Source organism: Chelonia mydas, chromosome 1 (assembly GCF_015237465.2).
Source record: "Chelonia mydas isolate rCheMyd1 chromosome 1, rCheMyd1.pri.v2, whole genome shotgun sequence".
In the NCBI taxonomy this organism is placed as follows: Eukaryota; Metazoa; Chordata; order Testudines; family Cheloniidae; genus Chelonia; species Chelonia mydas.
In genome coordinates this window covers 19556674-19580504 of record NC_057849.1, presented here as the reverse complement: position 1 = coordinate 19580504, position 23831 = coordinate 19556674, and the positions used below count along the sequence as shown (strand labels likewise).

General features: G+C 41.7%; 1 protein-coding gene across 1 annotated transcript; it reads left to right on the top strand.

Annotated features, from left to right (window-relative positions):
* The first annotated feature begins 1200 nt into the window (after positions 1-1200).
* LOC102938756 (taste receptor type 2 member 40-like) lies at positions 1201-22824 on the top strand. Its single transcript, XM_037889830.1, is given in 3 exon segments — positions 1201-1305; positions 21873-22435; positions 22479-22824. Coding segments are annotated over 3 exon segments (1014 nt in total).
* Positions 22825-23831: the final 1007 nt, after the last annotated feature.

Genomic DNA, 23831 nt, shown 5'->3' with positions numbered 1-23831 from the left:
AGGGAGGACTTGGAAAGGGTCTCTCCACACCAGCCAGATTAAAAGGGCTGGCTGGACCTACCTGCAGTAAGGGAAAGGAGCAGAAGTCGTAAGAGGAAGAGGCTTGAGGATCTGCCAGGCAGCAGGATCTGGACAACCAAGCCACTGATACTCTGGGAAAACATCAGAGAGCTCCAGAGCTCTAGACAGAGAGGCAAAATGGAGCACTAGACGACATAAAAAGAGAGATGATAGAAACCATCAAGAGGCTGAGGATGCTAGCCAAAGAGGTGACCTTACAACCTTGAGTAAGACAATCAAACAGTTAATAAGAAACTTTAGCAGCAATGGAGGCCCTATAAAAGGTATAAATAGAAAGATTCTTTGTACACAAGAGTAACAAAGGAAAAGATGGTCAGAACATTTTCAGGCTGTTTTAGTGGACAAAGTCCAAGCAAACCACTAGAAACAGGTGATGAGGACTTACCACTAGGCCTGAGTGTTGATTTAGGAAATATTACAATAGTAATTAGAAAACCAATTGGTAAACTTAAAAGGGAGAAAGCAAATGCAGAGGATATTACTACTGCAGAGATGCTTAATGTGAGTAATGAATCTGCCCTCCAGACTTTCCTTGGGTTTCAGATCAAATGTGGAGTGAAGAAAAATACCCAGCCCAGAGAAGGAAATGCCTTATAGTAAAACTGTGAAAGAAGGGGGACCTTCCCAACTGTGATAATGGGTGAGGAATCACATTACTCTCAATGCCTGGTAAAATCATGGGCAACATCATCCTGGAATGTATCAAGGAAATGTATCAAGAAACAAATAGATCTCCAACTTAGAGAGGAACAAGCAGGTTTTAGAGCACTGAGATCAGGTGTGGACAATATCTTTGTTCTCAGATGAAACATAGAAAGTGCACAGCGGCAAGCATTAGAATCATCAGTGCTCTATGGGATAATGTCAAATGTTCAGTTAGAGATAGTGACATCAGCCAATGACTTGCAGTGACAACTTCAGTAAGGCCAGGGTGCATTATGCCCCCTCTGTTATTCACACTGGTCATTGACCCTGTCATCAAGATAGTAACCACAGAACACTGAGGAATATTCTGGACATATGATAAAGCACAACTGGATGACATTCTTTTTGCTGAATACATTGTCCTGCTTAGTTCAGTACATCAGTTAATGGAATAAAAGACAGTTATTGGCAGAAATGGCAAAACACTTTGATTTGTTCATCAACAAAGGGAAGACAAAATATATGGCTCTCAATGTCCCCAAAGCGACAACCAGAGTAGACATAGAAGTGCTAAAAGAAGTAAGTCCTTTTACTATGATCTAGGGAATGAGATGTGCAGTAATGGTAGCACCATGCTAGATGTCAAAAAGCGAATACCAAAAGCCGCAAACAACTTTCATTAACTTGAAAAGATTTGGAAAAGTAGCATGATTGACACTGACAAAAAATGTGAATTTTTCATACTGGCATCATGTCTGTCCTCCTTTAAGAAACAAAATCATGGAAATCTACAACAGCAATTGATTAATTCCAACATAAATGCATGTGGAAGATCTTCAGAGTTCATTGGAGAGTGTTTCTTGCAACATCATAAGACAACATGGTAAGAAGGTGACAATGAACATATTTAGGACACGGCTTTAAGGATGGCACCAACATGACTTCCAAGTCAAGTGACGGTAAGGATACAACATGGAAAGAGAAAGAGGGTAACCTGGAGAAACATTACACAGAACAATAGTGAGAGAAGCCAAATCCATCAACTTGACAGCAATCTGAGCAGACCTGCACAAGACCACATTTTAAAAATGGCAGAAACTGGTGGATGCCACATGCATTCGAAGGTGCAGGAGGGTAAAGAAAGAAGGACTTGGGTTTCGGGGAAAGAAGTAAGCCTCACAAGAGGCTGAAGACAACATGGAGTGGGAGAGAGGCTTGTTTTGGTTGTAAGTTGATGTTTGAACCATGTTTTAGTAAAGGATATTCCCCCAAGGAGGGAAGGTGTTTGACCGACATGAGAACCTGGTTACAGTTATAGGAAAACCCAAGAAGGGGAAAGTGCAGCAGTGGCAGGGTTGGATGCTGGGCTAAGAACAATCCTGTTACACCTTTTTTTAAACAGACAGACCCAACTTTAAGTTGCACTGTCACTTGGATTTCTTGCGCTAGCTATGAATGTGCCGCTATTGGTCATATCCCAATCATAGAATCATAGGACTGGAAGGGACCTCGAGAGGTCATCTAGTCTAGTCCCTTGCACTCGTGGCAGGACAAGTATTATCTAGACCATCCCTGACAGGTGTTCATCTAAACCTGCTCTTAAAAATCCCCAATGATGGAGATTCCACAACCTCCCTAGGCAATTTATTCCAGTGCCTAACCACTCTGACAGCTAGGAAGCTTTTTCCTAATGTCCAGCCTAAACCACCTTTGCTGCAATTTAAGCCCATTGCTTCTTGTCTTATCCTCAGAGATTAAGAAGAACAATTCTTCTCTCTTCTCCTTGTAATAACCTTTTATGTACTTGAAAACTGTTATCATGTCCCCTCTCAGTCTTCCCTTTGTCATCAACCTCACCAGTCCTTTGCAGTTTCCTGGTGCTAATCCTGGTTCTGCTGCAATGCGCACTCCCCAGCTGTGATACTACTGTACATACTATGTTGCTCCATGAATCTCCAACTCTGAAATTAGCCCAAGGTCCACATTTTGGCTGATGCACTAGTAGCTGAATTGAGGACTTCTGCAGCTTAAAGCATGAGTTCCTATAGCTGGAGATAAAAAGCAAAGGCTGCCTAGCTGGGGTGGTGATAGATTCACAACCTCTATGGGTCCGATGCCGAGGAGGACCTGTTACACAGAGTCCCTAGTGCCTTTATGTATAAACTCAAATTAGCTTCCGGCTCAACCACCTATAACTTTGGAGAATGGGCAAAACTCTACATTTGCAGTTTGAGAGCATAATTATTAAAAAGCATTTTCTCAAAAATAAAAATGGTAGAATGTATGCAGAGCCAGATGGCATATATGCAAACCATTCTGGGACAAAATGAAGGGCAATTTAGGTGTATTAGATAATTACACAATTAAACTTCACCATCATGGCTAGCCACCTCTACTTTTGAGAAAAGTGCCCTAAATCTTTGATGCACAGGAACAGATTTACATCTCTTTGGAAAGAAAGCCATAGTATTCTCAGAGCCTATCTGAACCAAGTGTTACTCACCAGTGCTATTAGTAATTCACTTTTGTAAGCATTAAAAACACTCACAATTCATATTAAAATAAGGAATAATCTTGTGGCTTTGATTAAACAATTTCTTAATACTCTCCTCTCTATATTCTGTTATGTTAAGCTCTGTTATTCCAAGGTATCAGGTCCTACACACTTTCCAAATGTAAAAAACACCCACCACAACTCCAGTCAAAGTAGATAGGAGTAGAGTGTTCAGCACTCATGAAAATCCAGGCTCATTACCCATGCGTATCTTATAGGTATGGGGCTGTTAGGTCAATGGCAGACACCCCCTGCAAATGCAAGGCAATATATAGACGTTGGTGGTCATTATTACTTCACATTGACAAAGCCATGTCAAGTTACCTCAGCTGTAACCCAGAACACCCCTACTTCTGAGATACAGGAACTCTTGTAAGCAGAGACTATATAAATCTTGGTAGTATGTGTTGTTTCTTTTTTTACTCATATGGCTATGTAACACAGGAAGCAGCTGTGCCTAATCAATGAATCACAAAGTCTGAGGTAATAAACAGCCTTTACTGGTGATATGTACAGTTTCTAAACAGAATAGTACCACACCTTACAATAAGCATTTCTCTGATAAATACACACACACACACACACACACACACACACTGATGAACAAAACTCATAAACTGTCTATCTGGTGATACTCCATAAAGTTTCTAGGACAGTCAATTGTGCTGAATCATGCCACATTGTGAATGGTGATGTGACGGAGACCTATGATACGATTGTCACACTCATGTATACTTGTGGCCTGATCCTGCATTTGAACTTATGTCCCTAAAATAAGCAATACATGGCAAGGCAGAAGGTCCAGAAATCTGGAGACTTAATGCCCTAATTTGTACAGGTATTATGACAAATGTCCTGGTTTTCAAAACTTAAACCTAACGAAGGTGCAGTGTAGAATGAGCTTTAGGAATGCCAGAATTGCTATACCCTTGGCTGGCTCTCGCATCTCCTTCAGTTGGTCCCCAGGTAGCTCTGGTGGTTCCTTGAGGCTGTACTTCTGGCTGCTCCTTGTCCTGAGCTGAGTGGATGCGGTAGTTGGGGTGCTAGCCCCTACTACTATTTCCCCGGGTCTTGGAGGGGGATCTGACTACTTCCTGCCATCAGCTGCGGATGCTGTCGTCTAGACACTGTTTTTTAACATAAGGTCACAATAGTCTCTGTCCCAGGGGAAATATCAGAGGGATATGAAAGAAACGCACCCTAGGAGTGAAGTGGAAGAATACAAGGTGGAGAGAAGTGTTAGAGAGCTTATTCCTTCACTCTCCCACTTCCCTGGTCCTTCTCGCATGAACAGAGAGCAACAATACCCGAAGTCTGAAGGTGCAAACAATTCGATGTTTATTGGGGTGAACTTCCAGCAAGCTTAAATCCAAGTTCCTTTTTCCTTATTTTCGAATCCCAACTTACTTCCTGTTTGCCCCTAATTTATATAGTAATATTCTTAGCTATACCTTAACCAATCATTCTACTGAAATTTAACTAACCAATCCTAACATATTGTAACATGATTAGCTAACCAGTTATATCCCACCACCTTAATTAGTTTACATCAGCAAAGTTAATTATACAGCAGACAGAAACAATCACAGAACAAGACAGAGACCATGCCAATAAACAATAGCAAAGTGGGAACTATAATGACAAAACAATACAGAAGTGAGGATTTCACAACTACATCTATAAAGACATAAGGGTTTCCCAGCTGTGTCTATTGATAAGTGAGTTCTTACCAGACAGAAAACTATCAACCTAAATTTCCTTTTACATCTTCTAGGTTCTTCCCTTTCTCTGGAGGTGATAGATCGGATCACCTTCCTAACAGCCCCATATTGACTAGTTTGGAATGTGAGGATGTGACCGGTCGCTTCCCAGCTTATGGCTGCCTCTGCTGCTTAGCCAAAGGCATTGGCCTAAGAACAGGGCCTCAGACTGTCACAGTGAGAGAAGGCCCTTACACAGATTCTTTCTTGTATACCTCTATTACTAGCTAAATGATAAACATATACCTACATTCTTAAAGTATAGGCCTTTACAGGCAGGCCTGATTATCTATATCCTTACAAGAAGAACTGAAAAGAATGCAAAGCCAGATAGATACAAACTGCATCTCTAGTTGTTCAGTGTTTCATACAGCAGCGTGTTTCACCAGTCTTTTGCCATGTACAAGTATTGTGCTATCATGGGTGTTGCTTTCCACTAGGGTGAGCAGACATCTTGATTTTATAGGGACAGTCCCGGTATTCGGGGCTTTGTCTTAGGTAGGTGCCTATCCCCCCCCGCAGACACACACATCCTGTCCCGTATTTTCACACTTGCTATCTGGTCACCCTACTTTCCACGTTTGCCGCAAAATGCATGCCTGAAGCTGTTACCTCTCTCTGTGCCTCCTGCAGACACATGGGGTCTGTGTTCATGACAGACAGAACATCAGCCTTCTCTGCAGAGAATCTCTCTGCACGGAAACTGATGATTTTAAGTGCTCTCTTTGGCTGAGGCCCTGAAAGGGCTGTTCAAGTTGAAGTGCGTGTCTTGTATTATGGTCTCTCCCATCATTAGATGCAATGGGCGATTAACAGGAATCACAACATAAACGTGTCTGATGGAGCCTCTGTGTTTCATACACAAATGGGTCACTGGAGTCCTCTCAAGTCATAGCAATTGGGAACATCTGATGTCAATAGGACGTCTCTGCTTCTGAAACCCAGTCTGGTTTTTATTTAGTGCTTATGAGTGGATTTAGATGACTCATGTAGGCATGAAAATGTTTGCAATAATTTCTCAGTGCCTCAGTGTAGCCATCTGCAATATGAATATGGCTAAATGTACTTAACGTGGATGCTGAGTCTTAGTCATGGTAAAGCACATTGTCACGTGTAAGGTGCTGTACCTGCACAAAGTGGTGCAGTTAATTCTCTAATATTTAGTGATGTTGTTAGTGCTGTGGTTGTGTGCTGGGAATTATTGGGGTGTTAGCGAAACACAGAACATTTAAATCTTGGAATTTATCTGTAGCTGTGGCTTTGCAAAGAAAATCTGTGCTCGTTTGAGACAAGAAGGTAAATCTGACTGTCTCATCTAGATCACTGGATGGGCTGCAGCATTCTTTCTTGAAATATCTCTGCTTGACATAGACAAGCCAGAGAGAACACTGCTACAATCAGTATTGCAGTTGCAGCTGAACAATTGTTTAGGTCTTGCATATGGCTGTATGTGTATTCTCCATTCAGTGTGTATACGATCAGCTCATTTGGCTCAATTTCCCGTTTGATTTAGAAAGAGCATCCTGCACGCAAACTGACTTATCTATGAATTGGTTCTCCCATCAGGTTGTCTAGCTTTGTCAGGTTTTTTTCTTCATCCCCTTACCTAAAAGAGAAAAGCATTTAAGTTTCCTTTCTCCCGGTGATTCAGCAGTGCCTGTCTCAAAGCATAAAATGTCACTGGGTCCCCTGGGCTGAGCAGGTTACTAAGGTCTATTGTGCTGACTGATGCAATTAGAGATTTTTTCTTCCAGGTGCTGTGTATGATCACTAACGGTTTTGCAAGTTTTCAGCTGAATGGAAGGGAGATTTCAGTAACTGTAGGAACTTCGAAAGTTAAAATAATTCAGTAACATTTAAAAGTACTTGTATATTTCTCAAATGCCTTAATTATAGAAAAGGGAAACGTGAGCTACGCGTATAGAGAGCTGAGGGACAGCATACATGCACTGAGCAGCTTTTCTTTCACAGAGATGTTTATTACTAGTACATATTAATTATTAATCACTGACGGTATGGCAAGACACAATGACAAAAAGCCTACCCTGAGGCGTTTACAGTCTTAGTGACAAAGACCAGTCAAAGATGCAACAACGTCCAGAGAAAGTGGTAATTTAGAATTCTGAAACAGAGATGAAAGCAAAGGGCCCAGTCTTTGACCTCTGCTAAAGTCCCTTTGCATCCCTAGTTGATCAGCTACAGCTGTCAACTTTGTGCAGCCCTGTGTCTGGCCCAAGCTCAAGGTAGGCCTAAGGGTGGCTTAGGATATGTGTACACTGTAGCTGGTGGCATGCCTCCCATCCTGCTCGAGCTAACAAGCTAAGAGTAGCCATGTTGATGTTGCAGCATGGTCAGCAGCTCGAGCAAGCCTCCTACATCCATGCCTGCCTACCCCCTAGGTCTGAGCTCGGCTGGCTAGCCTGAGCCGCTGCCCATGCCACAATGTCTATTTTTAGGTGTGCTGGCTGGAGCAGAGCTAGTGTGTCTGGGTCTAAGGCACGGTCTCAGCTGCTGTGTGGACATCCCCTTAGAGGTGAGTGCAGCTGAGGATGGCACCTACGCTTGGGGCGGAGGGGAAAGGAGATGAGTGGGAGTGTTACAGTGATAGGGGTTAGTGGGTTTGTAGGCCTTATGGAGAAAGTGGGTTTGCAGGACACTTAAATGGAGAGGTTGGGAGCCTGAGGTCATTTCAGGCATAGGAGAAGATGAACAAAAGCACAGAGATAAGTGGGAGAAGGAAATGAAGGGAATAGTGAGGCTGACATTGGAGTGACAAGGGAAGTTCAGTTAAGCCAGTTTATCCTTGACACAGTGTGAATCAGCACAATTTTATCTTCACTAACATGTTCTCTCCCCTGAGCTAATTCTCCTTAGTAAACCTACCATTATAATCTTCCTGTACGCTTTAGTATACAAGTGGCACGAGTTGGCCACTTACTTTCCCCATTTCCCATGCACTCCTGTTGCTGCAGCTCATGTGCAAGGATGGGCTTGTGGTTATGCCTCCTTCAAATTCTCTTCTTTTCCTCTCTTTCCTCTCTTATTTTACATCATTTTTTCATCTTTGTGCATATGAGTCACTCTGCCTGTCATTCTGAAGGGCTCTTTCTCCATTAAGTGCCTCTGTGCAATCCTCCATATGGAAGACACTGTTTTGAAAAAACAAGTTGTAGTGTACTGAAATTAACAAGATCTCCAGCACAGTAATGACAGTGGGCATGACAACTTGCAAATAAACATTGAAAGGGATTATCGCCTTTTCACACACTCTTTCAACTGAGTTTGCAAAACTTTCTATGTGCAATATAATGTGTTAAATGGCAGCATGATTTATTACTCCTTACCATATGGAGGCTAGTTTATGAAGGCAAGTAAAACACTTGCTTTTCACAAAACACACCAGACACTTTTTGATACAATTACTTTACAAACTGTTAGGGATACAATCAGCCACATTTAAAGTAAAAGACAAGGGATGTTATATTTTTCTGAGGATGAGCATCTAAACTCAAAATCTGATTCTTCTATACTCCTTTGTGAAGGCTTTCCTCAGCCGTGTTATTTCCTCATTCTTCTCGTGTCTTTACACTGGGAGTTTTGTCCCATGTATTATGTTATTCAGTTAGACTGTCAGCATTTTGAGGCAAGGGTATTTTTTATTTGTTTGTATTGTGGTAGTGCTCAGAGGCCTCAATCAGTAGCAGGGCCCATTGTGCCGGGTATTGTAGAAACACTTCGGAAGATACAGCCCCGTCTCAAGAAGCTTACCATCTAGATAAGAACAGATATAATGAGGATAGATGGTCTTTTGGCTACAGTATTGCCTTGGAACTCAAATTTGGGATCAGTTGTTGGCTCTGCCACAGACTTACTGTGTGTTCTTGGGCAAGTCACTTACTCTCTCTGCCTCGTTTCCTTATCTACAAAATGGGAATATCACAACTTCATTTCTCCCACCCTTTGTCTTGTCTCATCAGCTTGTAAATTTTTTGGGACAAGGACTGTCTTTTAGTATATGTCTTTGTAGTCCCATGTACAGTGGAGTCTGGATTTCGGCTGGGGCCTCAAGGCACTCATATAAACAATACAGAACCTACATGACACTGAACCACAATTTCAGTGGAAATACCCATAACCTGACTAATCAACAAGTCTGGTATGAATCCTCTCCTAATAGAATACATTATTTGTTGCACTCACTTGAGTCCTGGAACAAAAAAGTGGAAAGGGAGGAAAAGGGAAACAGCCAAGGTATCCCTTGGGTACATGGGCTAGATATGTGTACATCTTCAGTCATTCAACAGTTGCTTTTTGTGTGAGTAGATAATTATCAATACTCCTGCCAGTGTTGTCTTTGTGTTTTAATCAACAGTATGCGCCCTCTACTGGCCTGGGTTCTGTCACGGAGGGGGGGGGGGGGGGGGGGCTGCCCTGTTGTGCCCCCTGCTGGCTGAGCAAGGCCCTGCAGGGAATAAGTCAATTGCCTCCAGAGTCTTTAACCAATATTTTCCTTTTCCTGGGGTCTAATTTATTTAGTTCATACAGCTTTCCCAAAAGAGTTTCCCTTTAAGTTCAGCAGTTGCCTTCTTGAGGCTGGGGATTTTAGTCCTGGCCTTCCTGACACACAGATTCTCCCCTCAGCTTTGGGAATCTTCCCAGTCCTCCCCACTTGGGATTGGGGTTTTCCGTTGAGTTCTCCCTCCTCAGCGCAGGTGACCCACAGCTCCTCTTGCTGCGGCTGTGCTTATTACCTTGGGCGAGCTGTGGCTTTCACTACTTCTCTTTGGGCTAGTCCCTGTCCCAAGTTAATCCCTAGGCTCAGAGGGTTCAGCAAGCAGGCTTCTCCCGCTGGTTATCCCTGTTCTGAGGGAAGCGGCCCTGGCTCTGGTTGAATAGGAGAGAGGGGAGCCTTGCCCCACCCTTTCTACAAGGCGCTGGGCTCTGGAAGGAATACAAGCACAGATTTTCCCTAAATACAGATTATTCCCTGGGAGCACTTCCTTTCTCCACATATCTGCTTTTTATAATTTTCCTAGACTTTGGGGTACCAAACCTCAAAGGAGCCACAGCACAGGATGGGGTGGGATGATCTCTAGACCCTACCATCATCAAGGGGACAGACCACCCCATCACAGACTCCACTGTAAATCTCTTATTTTTAGATGTGGTATAATAACACATGAAGCCATCTGGGATCCATACCCATTCCTAGCTCCTGCAGCAATGGCAAACATGTAACATTTGGCATCTTTATATTTTCTGTTTTCTTGTTACAGTGCAACAAACAAAACTCACTCTGACATTTGGATATCTGGAGTCTCTCTTAGGTTCCATTTCCTTTCACTTTTACTATATTGTTTCACCCCTTTCTACCTCACCCAACTTATTTTCTCTGTACCAAATAGGTCCCTTCATTCCTCCCTAAATTACAACTCTTCTTAGTCTTCTTTGTTTCTCCCTCCCTCACACCACAGCCTCAGATGTGATGAAGAAGCATCTTTCTCACTTCACCGTACCTCACCTGCATGGATTATTCTGAGACATTTCCCCTGTCCCATCATATAAGAGGTCTGTTTACCAATAGCCTCACAGGGCTCACATTTTGTTTTCTATATGTATGAAGATGAAAGACAGGGCAAAAACTGGGAAGAACAGCTAAATGCACTTGACATCCTCACCTAGCCTCATGAAAGACAACATTGAAATAATGTACATGTCAGTAGAATGCAGGCTTAGTATGGAAATCCTTCCAAGATTTGCATCTTCAGGCATAACACCAGAAAAAAAAATGTCATTTTCAGATTTTCTCCTGCACCTAGGCAAAAGGCAGAAGACAGGTGCGTGTAGTAGCCAGATGTCGGCTGTTTAGTGCTGTAGTGATATCTGATGTCCTGGAATTTCCCAAGCAATGGCAAGTGTGAGTGGGAAGATGTATATTCCTGGGAACGTATCACTAATCATTGTAATGATTGAGACCACTCTAGGGGTGATGGGGAAATGATTTATTGCACTTGCTAATTGCAGTGGCTGGATTAAAAATGGAAAACTCTCCTCCTGTGACACGGTCCTGACCTGTCAGAGCACCTGTCCTTTACATTTGAATTAATCATGGCACTTACTTTTGTAACTCAGCTGGGAATCTCCTGGAGAGCATCAATATGGAAGACAATATCTAGGATATCTTATATGTCTTTGTTCTCTACATTATGGAGTTCTTCTCCCCACCCCTCATCATCAATTTGGTGTCTTTCATCCTATTAATTACCTCTCCATGGACACAGAGCAAGTAAATGCAAACAAACAAACAAACCTTCTTTAGGGATCCCAGGACAGGTTCGAGAGCTCTAATCCCTTTCCTTTATCCTGTATGTTGCCAGTTTTGTAGCTCAGTTTCTGCTGGTATTGCCTGCCTGTCCAGCTGTCACAGCACTTGAACACCTGCAATCACTGCTGCTGCATATCCTGCTGTACACTCTGTTATCTTGATTCTAATTAATCAAACTCAGACAGGCATTGGAGAGGATTCTCCATCATACAAAATGCTAATGAGAGGAGGGACTTCTTAAACCTACTGCAAGACCTCAGAAAGACTGTTTTGCTCCTATAGGAGAAACAATGGGAATCAAATCTGGAATCCACATTTCTTCCCTTCTCTGTTCTATTTCTCAAACAAATATTTCCAACTATTAGATATGCCAGTAGCAGGTCCTCTGTAAACACTAAAGACAGCAATAGAATCTGAAACTTTCTGTTATTTTTCTTCAGAAAGATATGATGAGAGGAAGCATATAGGGCTCATTTATAGATCTGACCTCAGGACAATTCCATTTTGCAGCAAATTTTAAGGTTTCAAATATGCTGTTGTTTTCCTTCCATGTTGGAACAAAAACCAAAACACTGTTTTTGCAAAAATAGAAGTATGTGTGGTACTGGCCTGGGATGCAGGAAATCCTGATTCAAGTTCCTGCTGTACCTGATACACAGCAGAGATTTTCATTAAAGGTCACTCCAAAACCTGGGTCTCCCATATTCCAAGCCAGTAACCTAACCTAACCACCCATGTATGATTATAGTGTGTGGCTGGGAGTGTGTGACCTGAACCTAAAACAACCTTCCTGATAAAAGTTTAACGGAAACAGATACATCTTCACAAAACATTTGCATTCTGATGAAACAACATGTTTCACTGAAATTTCATTTATGTGAATATGTTCCAAACAGCTCTACCCATTTATGTGAATTAGCTGCTCTGAAATGTGTAGGTTAAATCTAATTTGAGTTTCTCTTATTTTATATTTTTAATGGCTTAAGTCTTAAGTTGATTACCCAGTTGGGGAATGTGATTTAGGTAGCAGTAGATAGACTGACTTGAATGATTTTTTTTAGAAAGTCCCTCTTTGCATTGAATTGATTGACCTTGTTGTGAACATATCGCTGTGCTGTCAGGAACTTGTTACTGATTGTGTGCTATGAGCAGCCGTGAGCTATTTTTAGTACCATACAGCTTCTGATGCTGTATATTCACATGCAGTTTCACACATAACATAAAAAGAAAAGGAGGACTTGTGGCACCTTAGAGACTAACAAATTTATTTGAGCACAAGCTTTCGTGAGCTACAGCTCACATGGGGAAATAGTTTTACTTTGTGTAATGACCCGTCCACTCCCAGTCTTTATTCAAGACTAAGTTAATTGTATCTAGTTTGCAAATTAATTCCAATTCAGCAGTCTCTCGTTGGAGTCTGTTTTTAAAGTTTTTTTGTTGAAGAATTGCCACTTTTAGGTCTGTAATCGAGTGACCAGAAAGACTGAAGTGTTCTCCGACTGGTTTTTGGATGTTATAATTCTTGACATCTGATTTGTGTCCATTGATTCTTTTACGTAGAGACTGTCCAGTTTGGCCAATGTACATGGCAGAGGGGCATAGAAAATTGGCCAAACTGGACAGTCTCTATGTAAAAGAATCAATGGATACAATTAACTTAGGCTTGAATAAAGTCTGGGAGTGGATGGGTCATTACACAAAGTAAAACTATTTCCCCATGTTTATTCCTCCCCCTATCCCCTCCCCCTCGCTGTTCCTCAGATGTTCTTGTCAACTGCTGGAAATGGCCCACCTTGATTATCACTACAAAAGGTTTTCTCTCCCCCACCCCCCCGCTCTCCTGCTGGTAATAGCTCACCTTACCTGATCATTCTCCTTACAGTGTGTATGGTAACACCCATTGTTTCATGTTCTCTGTGTATATAAATCTCCCCATTGTATTTTCCACTGAATGCATCTGATGAAGTGAGCTGTAGCTCACGAAAGCTTATGCTCAAATAAATTTGTTAGTCTCTAAGGTGCCACAAGTCCTCCTTTTCTTTTTGCGGATACAGACTAACACGACTGCTACTCTGAAACACATAACCAGTTCTAGTGACTATGTTATGTGCTGGTGCTCAAATACATTATTCAGCAAAAGTTTCCCATTTTAATCGATTATGTGATTTGATGATTCAGTTTTAAGGTATTTGACCAGCTCTAATATTTGTAGGCTACATATTGTGTGTGCAGGAAACTACGTGGCTGCTGTATGGGGATTTGGGTGCCTTTTTCCCAGTCTCAGGTCTGTTATTGACTAGGCGTACGGCCTTGGGGAAATCACTTTGCCCCCCATGTGCCTTTGATGCTTTGACACCTGGCCACAGCTCCTCTTCTAACTTTAGATGTCTTTTGGAATAAACCCTGATGCTTCTTCCTCCCCTCTGGTCTTTGGAGAGCTGGGGTCTACTGCCCCCCCTGCAAGTTCTACTGAGAGAACAGACCCACTGAAAGGGATATTTGGGGGAAGGAACAAAGCCCTGGTCTAGAGCTAGTAAAAAAAAAATTAAAAGCCCATTTTTCCATTGGGAAAAGCAGATTTAATTAAATCAGAACATTTCATGGGAACATACTGATTTCATCAATAATTTTGATGAATATTTATTGGTATATTTCACTTTCATATGTTTGACATTATATAATAGTTAAAACAAAATGCTTCAACAAGGCTGTTCCAAAGTTTCTGAAATGAAATATATCAGAATTTTCATTTTTTGGAAAACTTGGAAATTTCAACTTTTTGTTCCAGTTTGGGATGAAATGAAATTTTGAAATGTCAGAATGTCCCATCAAACAGAAATTCTGTTTATCTCTCACGTCAGGGCTGTTGTATTAATCTTGGCGGACTAGTGGGTCCAGAGTCAAAGACGTTAACAGGACTCTGTCACTGTGCACCATTAAATAGATGTAAACAGGGCTCTGGGGTTGGTATACAAAGCCCTCAGCCTGCTTAGTTCCATGGCAAACACACCAGTACAAATTTTTAAACCTTTTTATTGAAGATACAGAAAAGCGAAAAGTTAAAAAAGCATTTGAAATGAAAAGTAATAAATAAACTTTCATTTTAGCTATATCACTAGTTCCCTTTCTCTTTGTCTGTAGAGACTCTTTAGAAGAAAATAAAACTTAATAGGTAGTATGAAAGATGTTATTAACTGTTCTTTTGGGGGAAAAAAGAAAAAGTTAGTTGAGATAAGCTGGAGCTGTTATTGTTGTCGTTGCTGTTGCTGAAGTCTGATCCAGTTTCCTAGAAGGCAAAACAAAACACACAAAGGGAGAGAAAAGAAAAGCAAAGACAGAAAATGCAGCATTTGTCCCTTGTCTTACTTGCAGCCTTGTTGCTGGAAAACAGAGGCACAGCACATGGTCCTGTTCGCCACACTTGCACAATTAGCCACAGTCTTTGGCTGATATTGGGAGTTAGCTCGACAACCTGAGCAGCCACCACAGAACACCAATTTCTCTGGCTGGCCACAGATCTATTTTGACTGGGTGCTGCAAGAAGAATTGCCCCCTCCAAATAAAATGTGCACTTCATTGTGCAATAGGCAAGGACCCCTGTCCTATATGACACGTTTAGATCTCAATAAGGCAGCAGTGACACTGCACTCCAAGCTTGCTCTCCAAGCCTCAGGCTCCCCACAAATCCTAGTCTCTCCCCCTCTCCACACTCAGTCTCAGTCTCCTTGCCCAGCCAGTTTTCATCCCCCTCTCCTGCCCCTAATCCTTGTCCCCAGTCTCCTTGCCCAGCCAGTTCCAGTTTCCCCTCTCAGCTATTCATCCTGTCTGTCTCTTCCCTGACCATACCACTGACTCTCGGTCCTGTCTCCCTTCCTGGGTGCCTCATCCAATCTCAGTCTCTCCCCTCGCCCTCTCCCCAGTTCTTGTCCCACTCTCTTTCCAAATTCTCCTTCCCTACCAGTCTCTTTAGCCAACCAGTCCCAGTCTGCGCTCCCCCTGTGGCTCCTACTCACAATTTCTTCCCCTCCGCACTCCAGCCCCAGCCTGCCCGCCCCTGACTCCTTGTCCCAGTCTACTTCTTTCCCTTCCACCCAGTCCAGCTTTGGTACCCACTGCATTGTAAGCAATAGCTCCCTCCCCTACATTGCCAATGCCCCAGCAGGGGGGTTGCTGAGAGCCCAGGCTTCCTGTTCTCAGTGCCCATATCTCCTTCCTACACCCTTGCCAAAGCAGCCATTAGAGGGAACGTCCTTCAGAGTCCCCATAGCCCTGGGCTGGAGGGAGCATTCTCACTTGGTCTGTGGGGATGGTGCATGGTCAGCTCTAGAAGCCATGAGAGGTTCACTCAGGTTCATCGTTGACAGAATCTTCTGAAATTTAGCTGTTAAATTCTAGTAATTCTCTATGGAGCAATGTGCAAGCTGTGATTTTTCAGAGGTTTATAACTTGGGCGGGTTTTTCCAGCGACAGCAAAAGGCACATCCTTAGCACACAGGCTACCTCACTGCTAAATCTCACATATCTGCTTCAAAGCAGGGGACATTAGACATTTCAAAGAAATGATTGCCAGAATATTTTTACAATGGGAAAAGCAATACAATTTCCCCTAGTCTCATTCTTGGACACAGCTGAACCATTTTGGCCAAGATGTTTCAGATACATTTAGCTCGAGGCAGACACTTGGAAGGGAACATTTCTGCCTAAATGGTTAAAAGTTAGCAAAAGTACAAGCAACTGAAAACAGGGTTTTATAATGAGAAGTGTCAGGCAACCTTAATAACAGGCTGTGCTACTAGCTCCACCTATAATCAAAGGTAGGGCAAAAGGTGGAGGGAAGAAGTGTAGCTGGCCAACTGTATTCAGCCTTTTGGAAGAGAATATGCAAATACTCTATGTGTGAGTAAGATGTAGACTGAGGAATTAAATCCTTCCAAAATTTGCATCCTCAGGAACAATGCCAGAAAGTATCATGTTCAGGTATTTTCCTGCTCCTAGATAAAAGGCAGAAGGACAGTGTCAACTGGCTATCAGTGAATTGGTGCTGCCATGAAACCTGTAGAAAGGAAGTAGGCATTGGTGAATGTGAGAGGGAAGATGTTGACTCCACTTCTAATAATCACTCTAATTGTTTTAGCGATTGAAATCATTGTTGGATTGTGGGAAATCTGTTTATTGCCGTGATTAATTGTATTGACTGGATCAGAAGGAGGAAGCTGTCCCCTTGTGACATGATCCTTGTCTCTCTGAGTATATTGAGATTTCTCTTGTATGTGATGATGATATCATACATCCACTCTCTCTTGTCTCCAGAGAGAGAGAAGTTTGGTCATACAAATAAAATGCTCACTTTCCTATGGATGTATTTAACCATTGCTAGTCTCTGGTTTGCCACGTGGCTCAGCGTCTTTTACTTTGTGAATACTGCTAACTTCTCCAAACCACTCTTCCTGCAAATGAAGCTGAGAATCTCCGGGATGGTTCCATGGCTGCTTGTGGGGCCAGTGCGGGTCTCCTCTGTCACCTCGCTCCCTTACATCTCGGTTGATCATAGCCATTATCACTGCAAATCAATTTGGAATCTATCAGAGAACATCACTCTCAGAGAGATTAATGGGGTTGTGACAGAACTCCATATCCAGCTTTTGTATTTGTTGGGATGTTTCTTTCCCCTTATTATATTTTTGGTGTCATCCATCCTGCTGCTGATCTGTCTGAGGAGACACACCAGGCAGATGAGATGTAATGCCTACAGCTTCATGGATCCCAGGACAGATGCTCATGTAAATACGATTCAAGCTCTGCTCTCCCTCCTTGTCCTCTATGTTTCTGGTTTTGAATCTGTGGTCCTGATGACATTGCCTATCTGTCTAGCTGGTAGCCTCTGGACACCTTCAATCTCTTTACTGATTACTGGTTGCTGGATATTCTTTACTGGTTGCTGGATATTCTTCAGTGCACTCCATTATCTTGATTCTAATGAATTCTAAACTGAAACTGGCATCAGTGAGGAATCTTCACTGTACAAAATGCTGTCTGAGAGAAGGGACCTCTTAAACCATATCAGAAGATCACAGATGTAGATAACCCCTGTAGAAGACAGTTGGAGTCAATACTTGTTTCTCTACACTGCTTTCCCTTCTCCATCCTACTGCTGAATAAATAAATATTTTACTGGAGTAGCTACTATGGCCCCTGTGCCCTTGAAATATCTATGAGATAGAAAAGAAATGTGAAATTCTCTAATCATTCTTTTCTCCTTCCATGATCACAAGTGGAGTCCACCATCACAAGAGGAATCCATTCCAGCTTGGAGTTCTAGCTCAACAGGAGTCCTGTCCATGGCTAGAGTTCCGAGGTCCTATATTACTACAAACAGTTAATAATAGGGCTATAGACTGGTTGCTTACAGATAGCCATCTTTATTGTTAATAAGAGTCTCAGAGATTGTTACTTGAAGGACCAGTGGGAATGAATTGAAAGGAGGCTACACACCCTGAAGTTCAGGGGAGATTAGGTGACAAACTATGAACTTTTTTCAGAGTGATAGCCATGTTAGTCTGTATCAGCAAAAAAACCAAGGAGCACTTGTGGTACCTTAGAGACTAACACATTTATTTGGGCATAAGCTTATGTGAGCTAAAACCCACTTCATCGGATGCATGCAGTGGAGAATACAGTAGGAAGATATATATATACACAGAGAACATGAAAAAATGGGTGTTGCCATACCAACTGTAACGAGAACAATTAATTAAGGTGGGCTATTATCAGCAGGAGAAAAAAACCTTTTGTAGTGATATGATAATCAGGATGGCCCATTTCAAACAGTTGACAAGAAGGTGTGAGTAACAGTAGGGGAAAAATTTGCATGGGGAAATAGTTTTTACTTTGTGTCATTTACTTTGGGTCATTACGCAAAGTAAAAGCTATTTCCCCATGCTATTTTCCCCTACTGTTCCTCACACCTTCTTGTCAGCTGTTTGACATGGGCGATCCTGATTGTCACTACAAAAGGTTTTTTTTTTCCTGCTGATAATAGCCCACCTTAATTGATTGGTCTTGTTACACTTGGTATGGCAACACCCATTTTTTCATGTTCTCTGTGTATATATATATCTTCCTACTGTATTTTCCACTGCATGCATCCGATGAAGTGGGTTTTAGCCCACAAAAGCTTATGCCCAAATACATTTGTTAAACTATGGACTGTGCATATTACTGGAACAATCTTCCGTGCTCCTTACATCTCTGGCAGTTATGATGGGCTTGAATTGGAGAGGAGTGGTGAGAGATGATGGGGAAGCAAACCTGCACGCTTCATTGAACCTGGTATCGAATACCATTACTTTGCAGCAGGATCAAACAACAAAATAAAGTTTAGAATAATATGAAATCCAGCTAGGACAAGATATACCTGGCCTTTTACATGCACACTGTACACTCTCCAGGGTGAGCGGTTAGCTGAAAGTAATAGCGAGGACAGAGATTTTTCACTCTGCTAATTGTCATTGAATACTATAACAAAATTGGAAATTGAGCTGGGTGTGCATGCATTTTGATGATAAAGCCATGTCCGAGGCTTAAGAAGTAAGTAGTTGATTAAAGTTACTTTCCCATATAGTAATTTATTTTATACTTTTAGTGGCTTATTATCTGTAGGTTGATTGCCTAGGTTGTGAATGTGGTGTAAGAAGATATAGACAGGCGGACTTTTTAATGGTTTTCTTCAAAATCTCCCTCCTTTTATTTGAATTGATTGAATGAATTATGATCCTATCAAAGTATATGCCAGTACGGTGACAACATATTGCTTGCTGTAAGCAGCTCTGAACTAGCTGGCTATTCAAATACACGTTTTCATACTCTGCCACCACTAGTTTGTTTAATATTGTTCATACAAAGACATAATTTTTAAAAGTTGCCATGTTTCATTGAGTGATTTAGGATTCAATTAAATGTTTATGGTATGTGACAAGTTGCAATATACATATGCTGTGTGTAAGAAATAGTGTGCATATGACTGGAAACCAACTGATCTAGATCTAGTCTGCATTCTAGTTCGTTGTCTTGCTTTGTTTTACAAAATTGAGTATCATTACCCACATTTTGTTGAGAAGGAAGTTGTGGTCCATGTTAACATTAGTTTCCCCCTTGGAAAATATGGCTAATGCTACTTAACCTCCTTTATAAAATGCTCTGCTACCTCTGGGTGAAAAGCACTTTGTGAAATGCTAAATACGTTGATTTGCTTTTAGTTTTTTCTTACACTCATTTTGAAGGAGCTTTAGATTTTTTTTAATATTTGGGGACTCATATATGATGCTATTATGTAAACATTCAAATGGCCTCCTAACTGAGTTTTTGGAAGTGGATTGAACTATCACGCTGCAGAGTGTAATATCACATTATAAAAGACGAGTTTCTAGTGTTTTCGGTTGCTAAAATATAACCTCAAAAATATAAATTGATCGCAACTAGGTACATCTGCACTGCAGCTGGAGGTGTCATTTCTGGCTTGGGTAGACATACACACACTAGGTTTGATTGAGCTAGTGGGCTAAAACATAGAAGTGTAAGCCTGGTGGCACAGGATAGCTGGCTAAGTACGTACCTAGGGTCTTCGGCAGGATTGTACTCAGGTGGCTAGCCCAGGCTGCTTTCTGCACTGCCACAGGTTCACAGCTACATTTAGCTCACTAGCTTGATCAAAGCGGGTGCGACTATGTCTACCCAAGCTGGAAATTACACCTCCAACTCCAGTGTTAACTTGTCCTAGTGTTGTCTGCAGAAACAATACCTCTGAGGAAGGTGTTAATTGCTTGTTTACATCACAATAGAATTTAATTATAAAGTCTATTTATGTTAATCTAGATTAACTATTTCATTGCTGTTCATGTTAGCAGAAAAATTAAGTTAGGATGTAATGGCAATATTTGCACATGGGGCTGCGGAGTAGCTAGTGGCTGGCTGGGTTTCCAGGCTTCAGAACTGAGGATTTTTAAACTTTCTCCTCCTCTTATTTAAAGTCACCTCCACCTTGCCAAAAACGATGGACCAAAGAGTTGTATCACCACCACCCAATGACTTAGTGCCAAAGAACTTCCCATCTCTTTCTATGTGCCAAATACCTCAACTATCCCCTATCCACCCATCAAAATCTCTAGTTCCACTTCCCCATTTATTTCTGTGGAAGGAATTTAATGTCAACATTAGTGAACACAAGGGGATTCCATATTAGATTAAATTAGATGGGATTGGGGGTGGGAAAATGCGGGGAGATTACTCCATAAATCCATGATTCTTGCCACATTAGTTATGTCTAAGGCACTGCATAGGCTAACAGGCCCTGGCCTATTGCACAATGCGGCACGCATATACCTCACTACGGACCTCATTGCCCTCATTGCAGCACCCAGCCAAAGGGAGAGCGGTCTTCCTCTCTCCAAAATACAGAGCAACTCCATTGAGGCTGTTTCAGATTTTGGACAGATGAAGATTCTGTATGTGATTCCCTGGCACCAGGCTGAGGATTGGAGAATTCACATGGTGGTAGAACCCCTGGCTGGCCCCTGCTCTGTCCTCTTTGCATTACTCCGAAGATACCCTCCCCTACTAAAGCCTTCATGGCAGTTATAATGGTTCAGTGATAATTGTTAGCCATTCAGGGTGATAGAAATGGACAGGAAATAGATATATTCGAAAGGTATATACATTAAAATGTGGTTAGACAGAATACTTTTTCTCTCTTCAACTTTTCCTTTGTTCCCTTTACTGTATTATATTTTTTTCAGTCTATTTTTTGCCAGATTAAACTTTGTGTTTTCTTATTACAATGGTGTGAACAAAACTTGCCGAGAACTTTTCAGAGACACAGATCACCAGCTACCCTACTTGAAAGCAATGAGAGCTGTGAGCACTCAGCCACTTAAAAATCAGGCCAAGAACTTTTCTGTTTCATATTCTACTTCTGCTTAGTTATTCCTCCCTTTCAGCTTTCCCGCTTATTCCCCCACATAACTATATGCAACTCTTCATCTTATCCCCAAAGTTAGTTCTTTTCTTTCCCAGCTGTTCCCCATGGAGCTCTAATTTTTATTTTTTCTCTCCTGAGTTGGGATGAGGGAGCATCCTTCTCTCTCTCTTCCCCCTACCTCTGCCCTTGCACATCCTCCACATTCACAGACTTTCTCCAACATTTCCCCTCTCCCACAGTATAAGGTACATTCAGAACCATAGCCACAGAGGTCTCACCTCTCACTCTAAGTAGGAATATCAATGGTAGGGTAAACCATGGTGAGTAGCAGCTGACCATCTGTCCACCAACCTGTCGAAGAAAATATGTAGATACCAGATGTGTGAGTAGGATGTGGATTCCAGAATTAAACCATTCTGAGATTTGCATCCCAAATATCAGCACTGGCAAAATGCTTCCCATGGTCACTTTCAGATCATAGTTAAAAGGCAGGCAGGCTGTGCATGCAGCTAGCTGAATACCAACTGACCCCAGAGGAGATTTATTCTGGAACTCCGCAAGTGGCAGGCAGTGGTGACTGAGAGTAGAAAAATTTTGCCTCTGTTTAGCATTCCACTAATTATTTTAATAATTTTGGTCATTGGAGGGTTTGTTGGAAATGGATTTATTGCAGTCATTAATTGCCTTGACTGGATCAAAAGTAGAAAAATCTCTTCCTCTGATATGATCCTGATCCCTCTGAACACATCAAGATTTGTGTTGCAGGGGACGTTAACAGCGCATATCCACAGTCTCTACTTTCCAAATATACTCAAACTGGCTCCTCTGTATACAGCATCTGTTATCCTACGGATGTTTGTAAACCATGCCAGTCTCTGGTTTGCCACCTGCCTCAGCATCTTGTACTGCATGAAGATCATCAGTTTCACCCAACTGCTCTTACTGTGAATGAAGCAGAGAATCTATGGGATGGTTCCATGGCTGCTCCTGGGGTCGGTGCTGGTTTCTTCTGTCACCTCTATCCCATTGTTGTGGACTCTGTGTGCAATTCAGCACTGTAACTCAACAGCGGATCATCTAGAGAACAACTCTGTGACAGACAATAATTGGCATAGCCCAGATCTCTTTTTTCTTTCTGTACATTGTAGGGAGTTTCTTTCCTCTTACAATATCTTTGGTGTCTTCAATTCTTTTAATTACTTCTCTATGGAGTCACACCAAGAAGATGCAACAAAATATAACCAGCTTCAGGGATCCCAAGACAGGAGCTTATATAAATGCCATAAAAGCATTAATCTCTTTCCTTATCCTCTATGTTTCCAGTTTTGCTGCTCAAACTCTATTATTACTGCTTAACAAGGTAGATAACTACATCTGGACTTTTGAAATCTGTGCAATAATGGTTGCTGCATATGCTTCGGTACACTCCATTATCTTGATTTTAATTAATTCCAAACTAAAAGTGAGGATTCTCCAATGTACATAGTGCCATCTGAGAAAAGAGACTTCTTAAACCATATCATGAGACCCCAGAGGGATGCCATCCCTCCTGAAATAGAACTGGAATCAAGCCTGATCCCTCTTTTCTCAACATTTATTCTCTTTTCCATCCTATCCCTCAATTAAAAATGATTTCCCTCTTTTAGGTATTAATATGACTGGCACTCTTTACAACCTCAGAATATTGGCAGAGATTCAAATTTTATTTCCATCACTTTTCTCCATAAGCACGTCACAAGAGGAATCCTTTTGAATTGGTCATCCATGTGGGGACAAATCATCTCTGTAAGCACGAAGAAGAGTATTTGAGCTTGTGGTTTCTAAAGACCGGTGGGAATAAATGGAAAGGAAGCCAGACATTAACATTCTGGGCAGCTTAAGTGACAAAGCATGGACAGGATGCAGTGTGGGCACAATCTTCCAGTTTAGTGGCATTTGAATCAGACAATAAAAGTATATGCACAGCTGAAGGCAGGGGGAGAAAAGCACAGTCAAAACTTACACCGGGATCAGTGAATCTGGCATCAAACGTCATCTCATTGCTGCAAGACCTGAGACCAAAGAAAGATTAGATTTGGAGGAAACGCCTGTATTCATACATAACTGTCTCAGTATGTACACAGGATGTGTTTCCCAGCTTGATGATTCAGCTAAAAGTAATACAATGGAGAAAACTAGGCATGTGAAAATGTGCAGTTGAGTTGTGTTTGTAGATAATAACCTGAACAGCATTTGTATGCATTAAGCCTCTGATATGCATTGAGCAATTTCGGGATTTAAATAGATGATTCAAATTCACCCTCTTGTACAGGATATACCTTATAATGGCTTGCTTTTTAGACGTTTATTGCCAAGGTGATGAATATGGTATAGCTAGATATAGGCACAAAGACTGACTTTCATGCTTGCTTTAGAAAATTCCTCTCTGCATTGAATTGTCAATGTTCTAATCTAGTCCCTGCACTGTCATATGATTTGATAACTGGTTGCTTG